This window comes from Aspergillus steynii, assembly GCF_002849105.1.
Source record: "Aspergillus steynii IBT 23096 chromosome Unknown P170scaffold_4, whole genome shotgun sequence".
Taxonomy (NCBI): domain Eukaryota; kingdom Fungi; phylum Ascomycota; class Eurotiomycetes; order Eurotiales; family Aspergillaceae; genus Aspergillus; species Aspergillus steynii.
In genome coordinates this window covers 2,146,237-2,165,810 of record NW_020194401.1, presented here as the reverse complement: position 1 = coordinate 2,165,810, position 19,574 = coordinate 2,146,237, and the positions used below count along the sequence as shown (strand labels likewise).

Here is a 19,574-nt window from a genome sequence, read left to right as displayed (position 1 = left end):
CCCTCATGCAACGTCAACCGGGCATAGCTAAAAAAACTCTGTACCACCATGACGAAGCTATTCAATCTCGCTCCCCACCACCACGCGTCGATCCGGCATCATCTTGCAGCCTCGCCCAACCCACCACTGACATCACGCAACATCCCGTCTCTCCATCCACCACCGACCCTCTTCTCCATCGGAATCCCCAAAATAAAGACCGGCTAGTCCCATTTGGCAAATAGTAAATACACACCGCCACAGGCTGGCACTAGTGCCTCCACTTGGCCCATCGCGACCCACCGCCGTGGCGTCGCCCTCCAATTATTACCGCCACTCTCCACTTAATGTGTCACCATGCAGCGTTAGTCTGTAGGGCAGCAATGCGCAGCAGCCGGTGTGCTGGGAGAGGGTCAACATAAATATGCCCCTCATCCCTGCTCCTCCTCTTCGACCAGCTCTCTATCCATCTGTCTTCATCCATCTCATCTCTCTAAATCATAATGTCCTTCCACACCACCTCCCAGGGCCTCAAGCTGGGCCACGAAGACGGCTTCACCGTCCTCTCGGCCGACCTGCGTGACAAGCACGGCCACTACAACCACCGCAAGATCCGTCTCGACGACCACATTGGAAACACCGACGGTATGTCCTCCCTGTCTTCCCTTGCTCCTCCACTTCAACCAGGTCTAATACTCTGTCTATAGGATGGTTCATCTGGGGCGGTAGCAACTTCACGCGCAGCGCGTCCAACGTCACCCTGGAGCACACCGAGTGGGGCCCCAAGCTGTGTGCCGATCTGCGCACGCATAACGGTGGATCAAAGGGTCGCCAGGGTCTGATGCTGGCTGATAAGATCGCCAACGATGACGGTCACTTTAAGTTCTTGGTTAGTTGTCCCTTTTTTGGGGGGGAGTAAGGGTGGGGCTGACTGTCTTTCTAGGGACCTTGAACTTTTTGAACAGTTTGATTGAGGCGTTTTCTTCTTGACGTTGAGCTATTGAGCAATGAATTGATGGTTATGTTTGACCTTTGTTTGGGTTTTGGAGCTGTAGTTGTAGTTGTAGTTGTAGTTGTAGTCAGGGTCATGCTATGGTGGGTCCTGCCTTAGGCTTTCAGGCACCTAGTCTAGTTCCCTGGGTCAGATTAAATCGGCTCTTTAGTCAGGCATGGCTTTGATGGAATATTCTATTCTTAGAGGGTCGCAGTTAAGCTAGTATAAGGATTTTCTCACCTGGTATAAGAAAAGTCTCTTAAAATTTATATACTAGATCAGATCTTATCAGCTAATAAGCTCAGCTAATATAAAAAATTAAAATTCTTATACTATATAAACTCTTTTTATACCATATAAACTCTCCTTATACTGGATTAGGTCTGCTAAGGCGGGAATAATAAGCTTTATTATATATAAATAAAAATTTAATAAAAATTTTTTATATAACCTCAAGAAATATAATTTAAACTATAATTATATAATAAAATAATTATATGTCATGGTGCAAACCTGAGGGTACCGCCAAGCCCGCCAGAACCAGACAGAACCACCAAGCCAGAAGAACCTGCCCCTGATCTTGATCCCCTGATCGCTTAAAAGCCTAAATATTAAAGATCTTATTATAGCTCTTTAAGCTATATCTTATTTATTATTCTATATATAGTCTGACTGTAGTAATTATTGAAGACCTTATAAACTTAATTTATTTAATCTAGCTAGACTGCCTGTTTTGTTTATCTTTATTATATTAACTTTATTAATCTACCAGCCTGCACCTTAATATTATATAGCTTCTATTTATAAAGTTAGTACTTATCTAATATATTTAAAATTCTAAAGCTTTTATCTTTTTTTAAAGACTTTAAATTATTTATTTAATATATTATTAAATATGTTAAAGAATAATATATTGTCAGATGGAGTAGGTAGGTCACGTGGGTTGAATAGAAATTTCAACTGGCTAGATAGAATAAGGAAAATTGATCAGTTAGATGAAGTAAACAGTTTACCTGGACCATCTAGATCTGAAATAGATAGACTAGACGTCCTACCATTCGCTATGCATGTAGATAGGTGAAATTAATTAAATAAATAAATAAAATTTAATTAAATAAATTAAGTAGGTAAATCAACTTAATAAAAAGAATAAATTAATGTAAGTTATTAACTATATATTTATAGATAATTAAATCAGGGCTAATTTAATCTAGCTTTAAATAAATATTATAAATATAAAATTATTAGATCCTTTTAGGCCTTTACCTATAAATTATATTATTAATTTAGGCCTTTAAGATTAACCTCATAGATTATTATTAGATTAATATTTAATTATTTAAATAATTAAATAATTAAGATTTCATAATTAAAATAATCAGAATAATTAAGATTTAACACATAAATTATAATAAAATCATTTAAATAATATTAGAATAACCAGGATAGCAATATTTATTTTATAGCTTATAAAATAAATGTCAAATGGGGTCACCTGACATCACCTGATTCATCAGAATCACCTGATTTAGCCCCACAACCAAAATTATTCAAAATTCACTACAACTTTACTTTCACTTTATTGAACTCTCACTTCCACCACCAAATTATATAGGAAAAGTGAGGTGAAACTGAGCTCAATGTGAGCGGAAAATGAAAAAGAAAAATTTCTGAAGAATTTCCTATTTTGGACTAGCTTACCTTCCTAATTAGAAAATTACCGGTTGCTAGAATCCTATGGAAGTCAGAAAATATAATTTGATAAATTTCCCATTTAGGAAATTAAAAGTTTATTTTAACTACTGTGATTAATGGCTTTGTTCAGATGATCAATACAAAGGGTCCAGAATGTCTCGCCTATTTATTTTATAAGCCATAAAGTGAATATTGCTACCCTGGTTATTCTGATATCATTTAAATAATTTTATTATGATTTATGTGTTAAATCTTGATTGTTCTGATTATTCTGATCATGAAATCTTGATTATTTGATTATTTAAATAATTAAATATTAATCTAACAATGATCTATGAGGCTGATCTTGAAGGCCTAGATTAATAATATAACTCACAGGTAAAGGCCTAAAAGGATCTGATGATTTTATGTTTGCAATATTTGTTTAGGGCCAGATTGAATTAGCCCTGATTCAATTATCTATAAATATGCAGTCAATGACCTGCATTAATTCATTCTTTTCATCAAGTTGATTTACCTACTCAATTCATTTAATTGAATTCCATTCATTCATTTAATCAATTTCACCAATCTACATGCATAGCGAATGGTAGGACCTCTGGTCTATCTATTTCAGATCTAGGTGGTCCAGGTGAACTGTTTACTTCATATGACTGATCGATTTCCTTTATTCTATCTAGCCATTTGAAATTTCTATTCAACCCACGTGACCTACCTACCCCATCTGACAATAAATAAGCAAGATATTCTAGACCCTTTATATTAATTATTTAAATAAAATTATTAATTATAATAATTAAAATAAACTTTTAATTTCTTAAATAAGAAATTTATTAAATTATATTTTCTAACTTCTATAGGATTTTAGTAACTAATAATTTTTTAATTAAGAAGATAAGCTAGTTTAAAATAAGAAATTCTTTAGAAATTTTTCTTTTTTTATTTTCCGCTTATATTAAGCTTAGTTTTACCTTATTTCTCCTATATAATTTAGTGGTAGAAGTAAGAGTTTAATAAAGTAAGAATAAAATTATAGTAAATTTCAGTTATAGGACTAAATCAGATAATTCTGATAAATTAAGTAATATTAGATAACTTTAATTAATAATTAACTTATAAAATTTTTAGACTTTATAATATATTTATAAAAATAATTATTAATTATAAGTTAATATTCGCGAAAAACTTTTAATTAGAATTTATATACTATCTGTAAATTAAAAAGGGGTTAAGTATTATATATTATTTTTGTCAAGGTGCGGGCTGGCAGGTTGGTAGAGTTGGCGCAGCAGGGGCAGGTAGGGCAGGCGGTCTGGCTGGATTAGGCGGGCTAGGTTCACAAGGTCTTTGATGGCTATTATAGTTAGGCTATATATAAAATAATAGATAAGATATAGCTTAGAAAGCTATAATAGGATTTTTAGTATTTAGGTTTTTAAGTAGTCAGAGGATTAGGATTAAGGACAAATTTTTTTAATTTAGTAGTTTTGTTTGGTTCTGGCGGGCTTAGTAGTATTTTTAAGTTTATATTATAATAATATATTCTTTTTTTATAGCCGAGCTCTATTAAGGCTGAAGAGGGCTAGGTTTATTAAAGTATTAGTAATAATAGTTTTAAATAATTTATTCAGTATATTTTAGGTAACTGGCAGGCTTAGCAGTAAGGTTTATATACTTAATTTACTTTATAATATATGTTAGGCGAGGGCGGCCACGGCCGCGGTGATCCCAGAATAAGTTAAAAATATTTTTAACTTTTTATTCCTTAAATTTATTAACTTTAATATAGGATAAAGGAAGATTTTATTAGCCAGATAAAATATTTAAGTTAGTAAAAATAAATAGACTTATATTAAATATAAGGTGAATTTTTATACTAGGCAGGAGTTTCAGGTAGTAAATATATAGGCTAATAATTTTTTTAATATAATATAGACCTAAAATATTTTAATCTAGTTTTTTATTAAGTCGCAGGGTTTTAATATATTAGATATCTAATTAAATTAATTAGTTTTTTTTAAATAAGCAGGCGGGATAGTGCTAATAGTCTATCTACTTAGTATAATAGGCTTAAGCAGATAATATCTCGGCTTAAGTAAACTTAGTAATCACTTATATTTTTGTAATAAATTATTCTATATCTTATATAATAAGGCAGTTATAAGTACAGTGGTCTTTTATTAGGACAGGTTCAAACCCCATATATAGGTGGAAGCCGTAATTAGTAAAAAATAGGCTAGTTTTAATCGAGTCAGAATATGTGGTATTTAGGGAGAACTTAGCTAGAGGAAGCTAGATACTTTAATTATTTTATAAATAGCTTATATAGGCTTAAAGATATTACTTTAATATAGTATTTATTTATTTAGTCTGATTATTAGTCTCAGGATAATACATAGTTAATAGTTTGCTTATAATATTTAGGTATTAGGTTAGGTACTTTTAGAATTTAGTGATAAACTAGGGTTCTTAGTCTAATATAATAATTTAAAATAGGCCATGCAGCTTTCACACATGCTATATATATATTATAATTATAACAGGTATATTAGTTATTAAGTTGCAGGAGATTAAATACTTTATTTTAATTAAATAATTTATAATAATTAGAATAGTATTATAACTTTAGCTTTTAGGCAGATATATAATAAAATTTATAAAGATATCTTATTAAATATGTTTAGGTATAGATAAGGGTTTTAGGATATCTTATTTAGCTTTATAAGATAGAGTACTTTAGTAATAAATATAATAATTTTGGATTTATTAGATTATATATTAGTATATGTTAGGCTAAAAATATTTACAGGCAAGAAGTTTATATATATAGTTTCTCCTAAAATGCCTAAATGCGGGTTTATTATATACTAGGTAGATTAACTCGGCTCGGAGTTTGTTGTCCTCAGAGATCTATAAGTAATTTTTATAAAATAAAAGATTATTTTATTTTTTATAAATAGCTAAAATAATCTTTAGGTAATAGTTTTTTTTATAATAAGGGTCTTTTAGATTTCACGGATTAGATTATCTTTCTTATATGTTTTTTTTAAGTTTATCCGGACTTCGGGTAATAATTATAGGTCTTATTTATTTTTAAAAGTAATGCTTTAGCAGGTTCGGGTTATAAAGATAAGTAGGGTTAAGGTTTTAGAGGTTTTTGCTAGGTTAAATTCGGGCTTACTAATATTAAAATTCTTGTGCTTTAGTATTATTTAGCTTTAATATTATAAGTGCTTATCTTTTTTTTAGGGAAATCTTCTAACCTCCTAATTAAGTTATTTAATTTAGTTTTATATTTTCTAGGGTAATATATAATTTTAAACTTAAATTAAGATAAAAATTTAAACTAGCGGGCTTATTATTAGTTTAGGAGTTTAGTTAATATAAAATATTTTAGATTATAATAATTAAAAATAATTTATATTAAAGATAGGGCTCCCTTAAGTTCAGGATGCTATTTCTTGAAATATTAAATAATAATAAGTAATTTTTTATTATAAATCTTATAATTACACTCTATAGACGAGTGTTTTTTTAAAAAAAAGGTAATAAAGTATAAAATTTTATTATTATTATACTAGAATAAGACTGTAAAAATATAGTTAAAAGTATTAGTTTTTAAGATTATAATATGTGTTTAGTTAAAGGGCTGTAGGACTGGGGTGTTTATAAAAACTTTTTTAAAGTAATTAAAGGCCTTTTAGTAAGATAAGGTCTACTTTTAGAATATTTTTTTGCGGGTTAGACTAATAAATAGGATAGTTAACTTTAAAAAATCTCAGATAAAATAATAATAAAAGTTACTAAATCCTAGGAATGCTTAGATATTTATAATATAAGTTAGAATAGGCCAATTAATAATTATTTTAATTTTAGAAAGGTTTATTTAAATCTCTTTATAATTAATAATTAGGTCTAAAAACTTGGTTTTAGGAATAATAAACTTATATTTTAAAAATTTCGCGAATAAGTGGGCTCCTTGTAGCTTTTATAGGATCTAGTAGATATAATAAATATGTTTAGAGTAAGTTTAGCTATAAATTAGGATATTATTTAGGTAAGTAATATAGAAAATATCTAAATAATTATATAAAATATTATTAATATAATACTAGAATATCCCAGGGGCCCTAGTTAAGCTAAATAATATTATTAGAAATTTAAATAGGCCCAGGCGGGTATAAAATATGATTATTTATTTTTATTTTTTTTAAATATATAAATTATTAAAAGCACTTATAATATTAATTTTTGTAAAATAGTATATCTCTTTTAGGTTATTTAGGGTCTCTTTTACTAGAGGTAATAAATAATAATTTTTAATTATAATTATGTTCAGGGCTCAATAATTAATATAAAAATATAAGCCTTTATTAGGCTTATTAATAAATAGGATAAGAAATATTATAAGGGATAAGCTTAAGCAGATAAAACCCTTTTATAAGTTTTTAAATAATTATTTTTAGAGGGCCTTTAGCTCCTCTTAAAACATACTATATAAGAGGCTGAATAATAGTCTTTTGCTAGGTTCTAGGGTAATTACATAGTTATAATCTTTGTGCGGGGGTAACTTATTTACTTTTTTTAGTAAAAATATATTATTAAAGTCCTAAAACTCTATAAAAATATTAAGGCTTTAATTAAGATTAGGTGTTTTTTATGCTAGAGGTTTCTCAGGAGATCTTTTATAAATTACTTAATTAATTTATTTTATAGTAATAATAAAGATTCTTTTTTCCTATCTTATATACGCGGCGTAAGCTCTTATAAATATTATAAAAATATTATAGATTTAGAGGGCCTTTAGGGCCTTTAAGTTAATTAAGCAGGTTTAGGCAGGGATATTGTGTAAGGCCTGGATCTTTTAAAGATAAAATAGGATATTATAGTATTTCTGGTAGTATTAATTATTAAATTAGAGGGTATATTTGGTAAAATTTATTTTAGGATTATAGGTCTTAAGCTAGAGGAGTCTAATTATAATAGGAAAGTATATAAGCTAAATAATTAAAAATAAAATATCTTTTTTAATATGGTTATAAATCTTTAAAGTTATATAGATATAATAGGTAATAGTATTAGTCTTGCTCTTATAGCTATTAAATCTTATAATTAATTTAGATTTTTTTAAAAGGTATAGGATTAAATTTTGGGCTTTAGTCTAACTCTTATTTATAATATAGGATATAAAGCAGTTAATATCAAATATAATATAAGTAGTAATCTTACTCTTACCAGGGTTTAGTATAATAAAAATAATTAATAAATTAATTTTTTAAAATTTTTCTTTAATAAAAAGTTCTCTAGTAGCAGCTTTAAAAATTTAATAAATATATATAAAGGGGTCTGCCTGGTCGCAGCTTAGGTTAGGCTAATCTTTTTTAATTATTTACTTAGATCTAGGGAATATAGGTATTTTATTTAGGGAATTATTTAGGACTAGGGAGCCTAAAGCAGCGGTAATATAGGTAGGCCTTGCGGGATAAAGTAAGACTAAAGTATAAAGGAGGACTATTTTTAAAAAAGTAAATAGGACTTTAGGGGGAAAACAGGGCATATAATATAATTAGTCTAATATAAGTAACTATTTAATTTAGAATAATCTTTAATTATATACTGATTTAATCTGCAGTAAAAATATTTACTATAATCTTTATAAGTATTATCTTTAGAATAAAAGGATAGGTAGCAAGTTAAAAAGAGATCTATAATATTAAAATTCGGGATAATAGTAGTGGGCTAAAGGGGTTTATTAACCAGACTCTAGGAATAATAGCTTCGGGTATTCTTAACTATAATCTACAGGCGAGTACTAGTTCCGGTTAAAATTAAAGCAGGCTTTTAAAATTAACCGCAAGAGTACTAAATACAGTAGTTTTTTAACTTTTATAAAAAAATAATAAAGTTAATATAATTTCTAATAGGCAGGTTCTAATATATTAATATAGTTTTTATTTCTTGGTTAATAATTTTTTTAAAAAAAATAAAAAAGCTATTTTTAGCTATTTCTTCCTTTATAATTAATTATTAGAATTTAGTAAAAAAAACAAAAAACTCTTAATTTTTTTATTTTAGGTTATATAAGATATTCTAGATATTATAAATATGATTTAAATCTTTATAAGTATAATTAAGTATTTTTAGGATCTTAGTATAATTTTTTAGCTAATAAATTCTATCTTTAATATATAAAAGAATTTAGGTATAAAAAAGTCCCTTTAGGCAGTTAAAAACATAGACTATATAGGCCTAGAGAATTAGGAAGCAGTCACAGTTTATAGTTATTTTTTTTTAATTTAGAAAGTAAAATAATAAAAATCTAATCTAGTACTTTTAAACTTATTAAGGTCGGGTAGTTGTTCGGAAAAGTAGGCGGAGGCAGAAAATCCGGGATTAATTAATATAAGTACTCTTACTAAAGTAGCTGGGGGTCCTTTAATAGTAGGTTTAGAGGTTTAGTCTAGGATATTAACTACAGGCATAATAGTCTAGATTATATAATTTTATTTTTAAATTACTATACTTTTATCAGCTAGAGCTTAAACAAGTTTAAGATTTAAACTTTTTTTATAATTTACTTAAAGGGTAGTAATTTATATAACAGTATTTATATTTTACTAGAGGCAGGAAACTTTTTAACAGAAATATTCTTAATTAATATTAATATTTACTATAAATATATAAATCTAATTATAATAAACATACTATTTCTTAGTATATTTAGTAATATACTGGATAAATAGTTTAAGATTCTTAAAAAGAGATAGGGGCTTTAAAATTTTAGGTATATTAAATAAGTACTAGCTCTATAAATAAGAGTTATATAATATTAAAGTACGGGCTAGCAAGTTAATAAAATTAGTATAATAAGGATAGATAGGGCAGGCGGTCTAGCTAGATTAGGTGGGCTAGATTTATAAGATCTTTGATAGCTACTATAGTTAGGCTATATACAAAATAATAAATAAGATATAGCTTAAAGAGCTATAACAGAATCTCTGGTATTCAGGCTTTTAAGCAGTCAGGGGATCAGGATTAGGGACAGGTTCTTCCGGTTTGGCGGTTCTGTCTGGTTCTGGCGGGCTTGGCAGCGCCCTCAGGTCTGCACCGTGACAATTTTTAAATAAATAGCTAAACAAAATAATTAAATAATATATTAAAATAATATTTATAGGCATATATTAATTTTAATTAAAATAATTAAGTTAATTATTTTTTTCTCGCAGAGTTTGTATATAATAATATTTAATAAAGTTTAATTTAGGTATTATCTTTTTATATATTAATTAGGGAATATCTTAGGGTAATTATTCTAAACTTATAAAAAAATCCAAAAATAAAAAAGTTAATATAAAAATAAATTTTATAAATTAAGAGAGTTTATAAGATAGCTAAAAAATTATTAAAATATATTTATAAATATTAAGCCCAGTATTATAATTAGAAGAAATAAGTAAAAATATTTATTAAAAATTAATTAATTTAATTATTTTTAAAAAATTAATAAAGCCTATAATTAAATAAAAAGCTTAATTAGCTAAATATAAGGTTATTATATATAATAAAAAGAATTAAAAAATAAATTTATTAATTAAAACTCTTTATAAGAGTTAGAATATATAATATATTTCATATATCTTTATTATATAAGTATTAGAAAATATCAGGAGTAAGATTTATAAAATAATTTTTTATAGTTTATTAAAAAAAAAACCCCTAAAAATATTATATAAAAGGATTTTAAGTAAAAAAGACCTGGAATAAAATAAAAAAATTTTTAATTTAATAAAAGAAATATTTTTATAAAAAGAATATAACTTAAAAATCTATAATAAACTTATATTATTTAGATTTATATAAATAATTTATAAATAAAGAAAAACTATCTTTATATTAAAAAATAAAAAAAAACCCTTTTCTAAAAGAAAAATAGTAAAAATTCTAATAATATAAACCTATTTTATTAATATTAAAGCCTTAACTACTTTATATATTTAAAAAATAAAATATTATTAAAAATATAATAATATATTATAATAAAATAATTATTATCTGATAATACTTATTTATTCATAAATAAATAAGTAATATTATAATATAAATAATTATTATATTTTTATTTAATCTTACTAGAAATATAAAGATTTAAAATATAATATTTTAAAAAAAACTATATTATTTATAATTATATTTAATAGGAGGTTATATTTTAATATAAGTTATAAGATAACTTTTGCAGTATTAGATATATAAAATAAATTAAATAAATAAAGTTTTTTTTTTAATATAGGGAGAGTTTCTATATTAATTATTAAATTTATTATTATTTATAAATAATTAGGTTTTCTGGGCTTAATTAGGGAGAAAGACTAAGAATAAAAATAAATACTTATAATAGATATAATCCTTATATAAGTAATTTAATTATATAAATTATATTTTATATAATATAATCTATTAATAGCGCTAGGACTTTATTTTAAGCTTTTTTATTAATTAGACTTTAAAAAAATATAAATTTAATTATATAAAATTAATAAGAAAATTAGGTTATAAATAGCTTAACTAGATTAATTAATTAAATTAATTAATTTAAATTAAAAGTAACTTAATAAGGCAGTAAATAATAAATAATTATTAAAAAATTATAATAAAAGGTATATTTATCTGTAGCTAGTATAATATACATAAGATAAAAATTATTATATTAAAAAGATTAATTAATATAAAAGATATAATTAAAAGAGCCTTATAAATTATTTATATAATTAAATTAAAAACTAATTTAGTTAATATATGTAAGGATCCATATAGGAACCTTCCAAGGATGCTTAGTCAGAACGGGTGCTTAGTTATAGCCTAGCGAACACACAATGAAAACATGTTCTTACAGGGTTCCCCTGAACCCCAGCGACAATACCTTAAGCAAGATATACTATATATTTAACATCCCTAGCCAATTATTTTCACACTATTTTACCCTTAAGATACTAAGGTATTTAATTTTATAACTTTGTTGCTTATATTTAATTAAGACAGCCTGTTAATAAAATAGCTGGTAAAAAGAGAGGAACTCGCGGACAGGATATCTAACTACTTATTAAGCTAATTTATAAAAAAGAGTTTTTACAGACTTAGGAAACCCTAGAGCTAGCAGAACCCTATAAGATTATTAAAAAAAAACTACTTAATAATAAACCAGAAATCTCGCAAGTAAAAAAACTACTAACTCTGGATACAGAAGCCATCCGCAAATAAATTATATTATTATAAAAATTTTAAAAATTTTAACAAGCCTTAGTATTATCCTTTAAAAAACATGTTTAAATAAAAAGCTTAGAAAAAACTACTTCTATTATAAAAAAAGACTCTAGCCTAAAGATTAAGCCCTCTAGCAAAAAAAAGTAATATTTAATATATAATTATACTATCTACTAAGCATTTATTACCGGACAAAAATTAACCGCAGAAGTAAATAACTAGAATAATAAGAATAAAATAAAGATAGCAGTTATATACCTGGATTATATATTAAATAATCTTTAAAAAAATAATTCTTCAGACAGTTACTATTCGCAAGAATAAAAAAGTTTTTATAAATTCTTAAAAAATTAATTAGGTAATTTAAGAAATTATAAATAAGATATCTGGTCTAAGATATTATATTTTAAATCCCGCGAAAATAAAAGTAATTATGCCTATTTTTAAAAATAGAAGGAGGCTAGATCTGAGCTTAAGAATAAGGCAGAAAAAATAGATTATTTATAGTTTTATTTATTTTATAAGATATTTAGCCAGGAATTTAAGTAAAAAATTTATAAATAATTTAAATTTCTAAAATCAGAGTAAGAGTTAATCTCGCTAATCTTACGCCTGTGTTCTTTCGTGAAGGATTATTAACTAGGACTTAAGAGAAACTAGTAATCAAACTTATAAAACCTGAACCCAGGCCAGAATTATTTAGGATAGGAGTTTTTAGGATTTATAAAAAATAATAAGGTATAAAAAAACTCATCTAAAATCTTATAAGGGAAATTATTTAATAAAAAAATAGATTTTATAAAAAAATAAAATTATTTATTATAAATTAAATATTTTAACTGTGGCAAACTAGGCTATAAAATATTTAATTACTAGTTAAAAAAGTTAATATAACTCTGAGGCCTCCTAGTAGAAAATATCAGCTTATTATAAATAAATAAGAGAAAAGGACCAGAGAAACTACTTTTTATAAAATTTTTATTAATAAAGCTATAGGGATAGCTAGTATCCTAAGGTCTTATAAAATAAAGTAAGATAATACCCGAGCAAGAAAAAAAGAACTTATTAAAAATGTTAATTAATACTAGAGCAGAGGTAAATCTAGTATCTCCTAATTTTATAAAAAAAATAAAATAAGAAAAATTATTTATTTAGCTTAAAACAGCTAGAGTAAATAGCTATAAAATCTTTTTATAAAAGATTATATAATTTTATTTAAAGCTAGAAGACTTATCAGATTATTATAAAATCTAAATAAGACTCGCGATAGTATCTCCTAATATATTAGAGATAATTTTAGGAATACTATAAATAACTTAAAAAAAACCTACTATTTACTTTTATAAATATTATTTAAAGTTTTTTTATAAAAATTAGGTCCGTATTACTTTAGTATCCGCGGGGGAGTAGATAAAAGAATTTAAAAAAAATAAATTTAATTAACTAATTATAATCTGTATCTAGCAGATTAATATAGTAGAATCAGAGGGGTAAGATATCCTAGAATAATTAAAAAATTTTATAAAGGTTTTCTTAGAAGATCTTACAGAGAGCCTACTCTTGTATTATAAAAATATTAATTTAAAGATTTATTTTATAAAAGATTTTAAATTATAAACTAGTTTAATCTATAAGATATCTCCCGCGGAGAGTAAGGTATTATAGAAATATTTTTAGAAAAACTTAAAATAAAGATAAATTCAGATTTTAAAATTATTTATTAGGATACTAGTGCTATTTATAATAACAAAAAATAAAAGTTTATAAATATATATAAACTTTTAGGATATAAATAAGACATCCGCGAAGAACACTTACCTATTACCAAAAATTAATAAATATATTAACGTGCTAGCCAGAATATTATAGTTTATACAGCTTAATTTTTATAATATTTATTATAAGATTTATATAACTGCAGGCTATAAGTAGAAAATAGCTTTCTAAATAAAATTCGGACTATTTAAATATTTAATAATACTATTTAGTTTGATAAATACACCTGTAATATTGTAGAGATTTATTAATAACTTATTTTAAGATTATTTTAATAATTTTATAATAATTTATCTAAATAATATTATAATCTACTTATAAGATCTAAAAAACTATAAAAAGTAGGTTTATAAAGTTTTTTAAATTTTATGAAAAGCAGGCTTATATATAAAGCTTAATAAGTGTAAATTTATAATAATAAAGATAAATTTCTTAAGATTTATTATTAACTAGGATAAAATCTAAATAGAAACTTCGCGGGTCCAGATAATTATAAATTAGCTAATACTAAAAAATACCTATAATATCCAGAGATTTATTAGATTCGTGAACTAATATTAAAGATTTATCTGATAATTCTCAGGTTTAATTATAGCTCTGACTAAAATAACTAAAAAACTCCTAAAAAAAAAAAAATCTAGTCTAAACTTTTTAATTATAGATACAAGAGAAAGCTTTAGAAATCTGAAAGAAGCTTTTATGAATATAATAATTATATATTACTTTTATAAGGATTTACCCTTATAAATAAAAATAAATATATTTATTTATATAATTAGTGCAGTCCTCTTATAGCTAAGTAAAGATAGTTAATAAAAATTAGTTACTTTTTTTTTTGTAAAATAATTCCTGTAGAGCAGAATTACAGAATTTATAATTAAAAACTACTTATGATAGTAAAAGGCTTTAAAAAATAAAGATACTATCTAAAGAGGGTAAAGTACCTTATTAAGGTCCTTATAGATTATAATATACTATATTATTTTATTATAAAAGAACTGTTGTAAAGGCAGGTATAGTAAGTATAAAAGCTTATGAGTTTTTCCTTTATTTTAAATTATTATCTGGGATAAAAAAACCTAGTAAATATATTCTCGCGAAAACCTAATTATAAAAAATCTATTTATTAAGAAAATATACAGGAGCTTAATACTAAAATTTTCTAATAATTTATAAATCTTCTAGATCTAGAGATAAAACAGATAATTATAAGAAAAATCTTTATTAAAGGGACTACTACGGCTGACCAGACTAAGATATAAGTATAAATTATAAAAACTATTTATAAGAAAAAACTTTACTAAAAAAATCTTTTAAAAAAATTATTAAAAAAGATTCTCTAGTTATTTTAAATAAATATTTTTATACAGAGGATCTACCAAGGGCTTATAAAGCCTGAAGAGTTTACCTGTTATAAAAATAAGAAAAAAAATAAACTAGTAAAGTAAGAATCTCGCGGAGACTAACTATATTAAAAGAATAAGTTTTATATTTTAAATAATTTAAAATTAAAATTAGTTATTTTAATAAAGCTTTATAATAACCTATTTACTAGGTACTTTACCTTATAAAAAATTAATAAGTTAGTTTTACGGAAGTTCTACTGGCCGCGGATAATAATATTTATTAAAAAATATTATATAACTTATAAAAAGTGTTAGAAAGGCTAGAAGATTTATAAAAAATAATATAAATTATTAAAATTATTACTAGTCCCCGGGAAGGTCTAAAAATAAATAATAATAGACTTTATTACAGATCTTCCCGCGAGCCTATTTATAATAGGCGGTTCGCGAGTCTTTTTTAATTATATATTAATAATTATAGACTAATTTATTAAGATAATATATTTTATTCTCGCGAAAAAAATAATTTACGGGGAAAAATTAGTATAAATACTAATTTATAAGATTTTTAGACTCTATGGCGTGCCTGTAAAAATAATTATTAATTATAGATTAATATTTATAAAGGGCTTCTAGTCTAAATTTATATATTATTTATAAATTAAGCAGGGGTTAAGTATTATATACTATTTTTAGATAAATAGTTAAATAAAGTAGTTAAATAGTATATTAGAGTAATACTTGCAGGTATATATTAACTTTAATTAAAATAATTAAGTTAACTATCTTCCCCTCACAGAGTTTGCGTATAATAATATTTAATAAAGCTTAACCCAGGTATTATTCTTTTATATATTAATTAAGGAATATCCTAAGATAATTACTCTAGACTTGCGAGAAAGTCCAGAGGTAAGGAAGTTAGTATAAAAATAAGTCTTATAAATTAAAAAGGTTTGTGAGATAATTAAAAAATTATTAGAATATATTTGCGAGTACTAGGCCTAGTACTATAACCAGAAAAAATAAGTAAAAATATTAATTAAAAATTAATTAGTTTAATTATTTTTAAAGAATTAGCAGAGCCTATAGCTAAATAAAAAACTTAATTAATTAAGTATAGGACTACTATATATAATAAAAAAAATTAAAAAATAAATTTATTAATTAAAACTTCCTGTAAAAATTAAAATATATAATATATTTTATATATTTTTACTGCGCGAGTATTAGAAGATATTAGAAGTAAAATCTATAAAGTAATTTTTTATAATTTACCGGGAAAAAAAGCCCCGGGAGTATTATATAAAAGAATTTTAAGTAGAAAGGACCTAGAATAAAATAAAAGAATTTTTAGTTTAATAAAAGAGATATTCTCACAAGGAGAATATAACTTAAGAATCTATAATAAACTTATATTATTTAGACTTATATAAGTAGTTTACAAATAGAGAAAAACTATCTTTATATTAAAAAATAAGAAAAACCTTTCTCTAAAAAAAAAATAATAAAAATCCTAATAATATAGGCCTATTTTATCTGTATTAAGGCCTTAACCGCCTCGCGTGTTTAGGAAGTAAAATACTACTAAAAATATAATAATATATTATAATACAATAACTGCTATCCGGTGATATTTATCTACTTATAAATAAGTAAGTAATACCACAGCATAAATAGTTATTATATTTTTATTTGATCCTGTTAGAAATATAAGGATTTTAAAGTATAATATCCTGGGAGAGATTATATTATTTATAATTATATTTAATAGGGGGCTGCACTTTAATATAAGTTATAAAATAGCTCTTGTGGTATTAAATATATAGAATAAGCTAGGTAAATAAAGCTTCTTTTTAGTATAAGAGGAGTTTCCGTACTGGCTGCTAAATCTATTATTATTTATAAGTAATTAGGTTTTCCGGGCCTAACCAGGGAGGAAGACTAAAAATAAGAACAGATATTTATAAGAAATATAATCCCTATATAAATAGTTTACTTATATAGGCTATATCTTATATAATATAGTTTATTAGTAGCGCCAGGGCTTTATTTTAAGCCTTTTTACTGACTAGACTTTAAAGAGGCACGAGTCTAGTTATATAAAACTAATAAGAAAGTTAGATTATAAATAGTTTAACTAGATTAATTAGCTAGACTAACTAATTTAAATTAAAAGTAATCTAGTGGGGCGGCAGGCAGTAGATAGTTATTAAAAAATTATAATAAAGGATATATTTGTCCGCGGCCGGCATAATATATATAAAGTAAAGATTATTGTATTAAAGAGACTGGCTAGTATAAAGGACATGGCTAAAAGGGTCTTATAAGTTACTTATATAATTAAACTAAAAACTGATTTAGCTGATATATACTATCTGTGAAAGATTATAAGTACTAGTACGAAAATTAGGGCTCCCCGGATTTATTTTTAAAGTGGGGGGGGATAGTGACTTGTAAGAAAAAAGTCTTTTAAAAAAAAAATTCTTTTAAAAAATAAAAAAAAAAATATAATATTAATATTAATAATTTTAAAGAACTTCAGTAGTAAATATAGTATTATAATTTATTATATATAAATAACCTGCGAATAAGTCCTGAAATCAGTAATCTGACTTAAAAAATAGAGCCTCGCGATACAGAAAGTAAGATAGAAATAAAGTCTTGTGATACAGAAAGTGAGATAAGAACAGAGTCTTATAATACAGAAAGTAAGATAGGAATAAAGTCTTATAATATAAAAAGTAAGATAAGATTAAAATAAAATAAATCCTATATATTATATTTTATAAAGTATACTTAATTCCTAAGGGTTAACTTACTGGGAACAGTGGTTGCTAGAGAAAAGAAAGGAAAAAAAAAAATTATAAAAAAGATTTTTTTATAGTACAGAATTAGGTATTCAGCAGTAAATATAGAAGATATAATATAGTAGTACTTAATTTAGAAAGATTATTTAAAGGCCTCGCGGGATTAAATAGTAAAGGCAGCTATAGTAAAGTATGATGGATTTTATAATAGTAGACCTAGGTTTAACAGGTTCGCGAGCTGCTGATATTATACAGGATATAAGAAAAAAAATTAAAAAAATTTTTTTTTCATAATTATTTTCTTTTAAAAAGAGTTTTTTAGCAGTGAAAGGTTTTTATAAATATTTTGCGGAGGTATTTCGCAAGATCTACTAAGGGTAGATTAAGCTAATTATAATAGATTTTATAAATAGGGTATTCCAGATAAACACTAAGCTCGTGAATAAATTAGGGTAATTATACTAGTTAAGTTTTTATAATAAAAGGGCCAGCTTCGCGAGAAAGCTAGAAAGCTAACTATAATAGATTTTATAAATAGGATATTCCAGGCAGAGAAGTAATCTCGCGAGATAGATTTATAATATATATAAAATATATTTATAAAAAATTATAAAACTAACTGCAATAGATTTTATAAATAGGGTATCCTAGGTAGAGTATACTTTCGCGAGAACTATTTATATTATACCGCACCAGGGGTTCGCGAGACAGTTAATACTCGTGAATCTAAGAAAAAATAACTTATAAAATAGTGTTTTTCGCGAGATTATAAGAAAAAGTAAACTAAATATTAGGATCTAAAGATTACTAGGCAGAGGGTTCCCACAGGATAAAAAAAACCGGTTAATAGTTATATTTATAAAAGGGGTCCATATAATATAGTAATCTCGTAAGGCAGCAGCCTTCGCGAGAAAAGTAACCTCGCGAAACTAATAGTATTAACTAGTTAATCTTGTAAGGTACCTTAGGGACTAAAGCCTTTAAAGGGGGGGGAGTAATTATAAGGATCTATATAGAAATTTTCTAAGGATACTTAGTCAGAACAGGTGCTTAGTTATAGCCTAGCAAACACATAATAAAAACGTGTTCTCGCGGGGTTCCCCTGAACCCTAGCGACAACACCTTAAGCAAGATATACTATATGTTTAACATCCCTAGCCAATTGCTTTCACGCTGCCTTACCCTTAAGGCACCAAGGTATTCAACCTTATAATATGTGTTATTTATAAAAGATTATAAGTATTAATATAAAAACTAAGGCTTTTTAGATTTATTTTTAAAATAAAAAAGAATAATAATCTATAAAAAAAGAGTTTTTTAAAAAAAAATATTCTTTTAAAAAATAAAAAAGGAAAATATAATAATAATATTAATAATTTTAAAGAACTTTAATAGTAAATATAGTATTATAATTTATTATATATAAAAAATCTATAAATAAGTCCTAAAATTAATAATCTAATCTAAAATAAAAAGTCTTATAATATAAAAATAAGATAAGAAATAAACTCTTATAATATAAAAAATAAAATAAAAAAATAAACTTTTATAAAATAAAAAATAAACTTTTATAATATAAAAAATAAAATTTTATAATATAAAAAATAAAATAAGAAATAAATTCCTGTAATGTAAAAAATAAAATAAAATTAAAATAAAATAAATCTTATATATTATATTTTATAAAATATATTTAACTCTTAAAAGTTAACTTAC

General features: G+C 24.7%; 2 protein-coding genes across 2 annotated transcripts; one reads left to right on the top strand and one right to left on the bottom strand.

The window, feature by feature from the left end:
• The first annotated feature begins 317 nt into the window (after positions 1–317).
• P170DRAFT_509892 (CVNH domain-containing protein) lies at positions 318–1,135 on the top strand. The gene is made up of 3 exons (XM_024854718.1): positions 318–624; positions 687–868; positions 923–1,135. The coding sequence occupies exons 1-3, from the start codon at positions 483–485 to the stop codon at positions 929–931; spliced, it is 333 nt and encodes a 110-aa protein (XP_024704624.1). The 5' UTR covers positions 318–482; the 3' UTR covers positions 932–1,135.
• Positions 1,136–4,810: 3,675 nt separating this feature from the next.
• Positions 4,811–4,960, bottom strand: P170DRAFT_358173 (uncharacterized protein; the record flags this gene model as incomplete). The annotated part of the gene is made up of 1 exon (XM_024844266.1): positions 4,811–4,960. A coding segment is annotated over one exon (150 nt), but the record flags the coding sequence as incomplete, so codon positions are not given.
• Between the last annotated feature and the right edge of the window lie 14,614 nt (positions 4,961–19,574).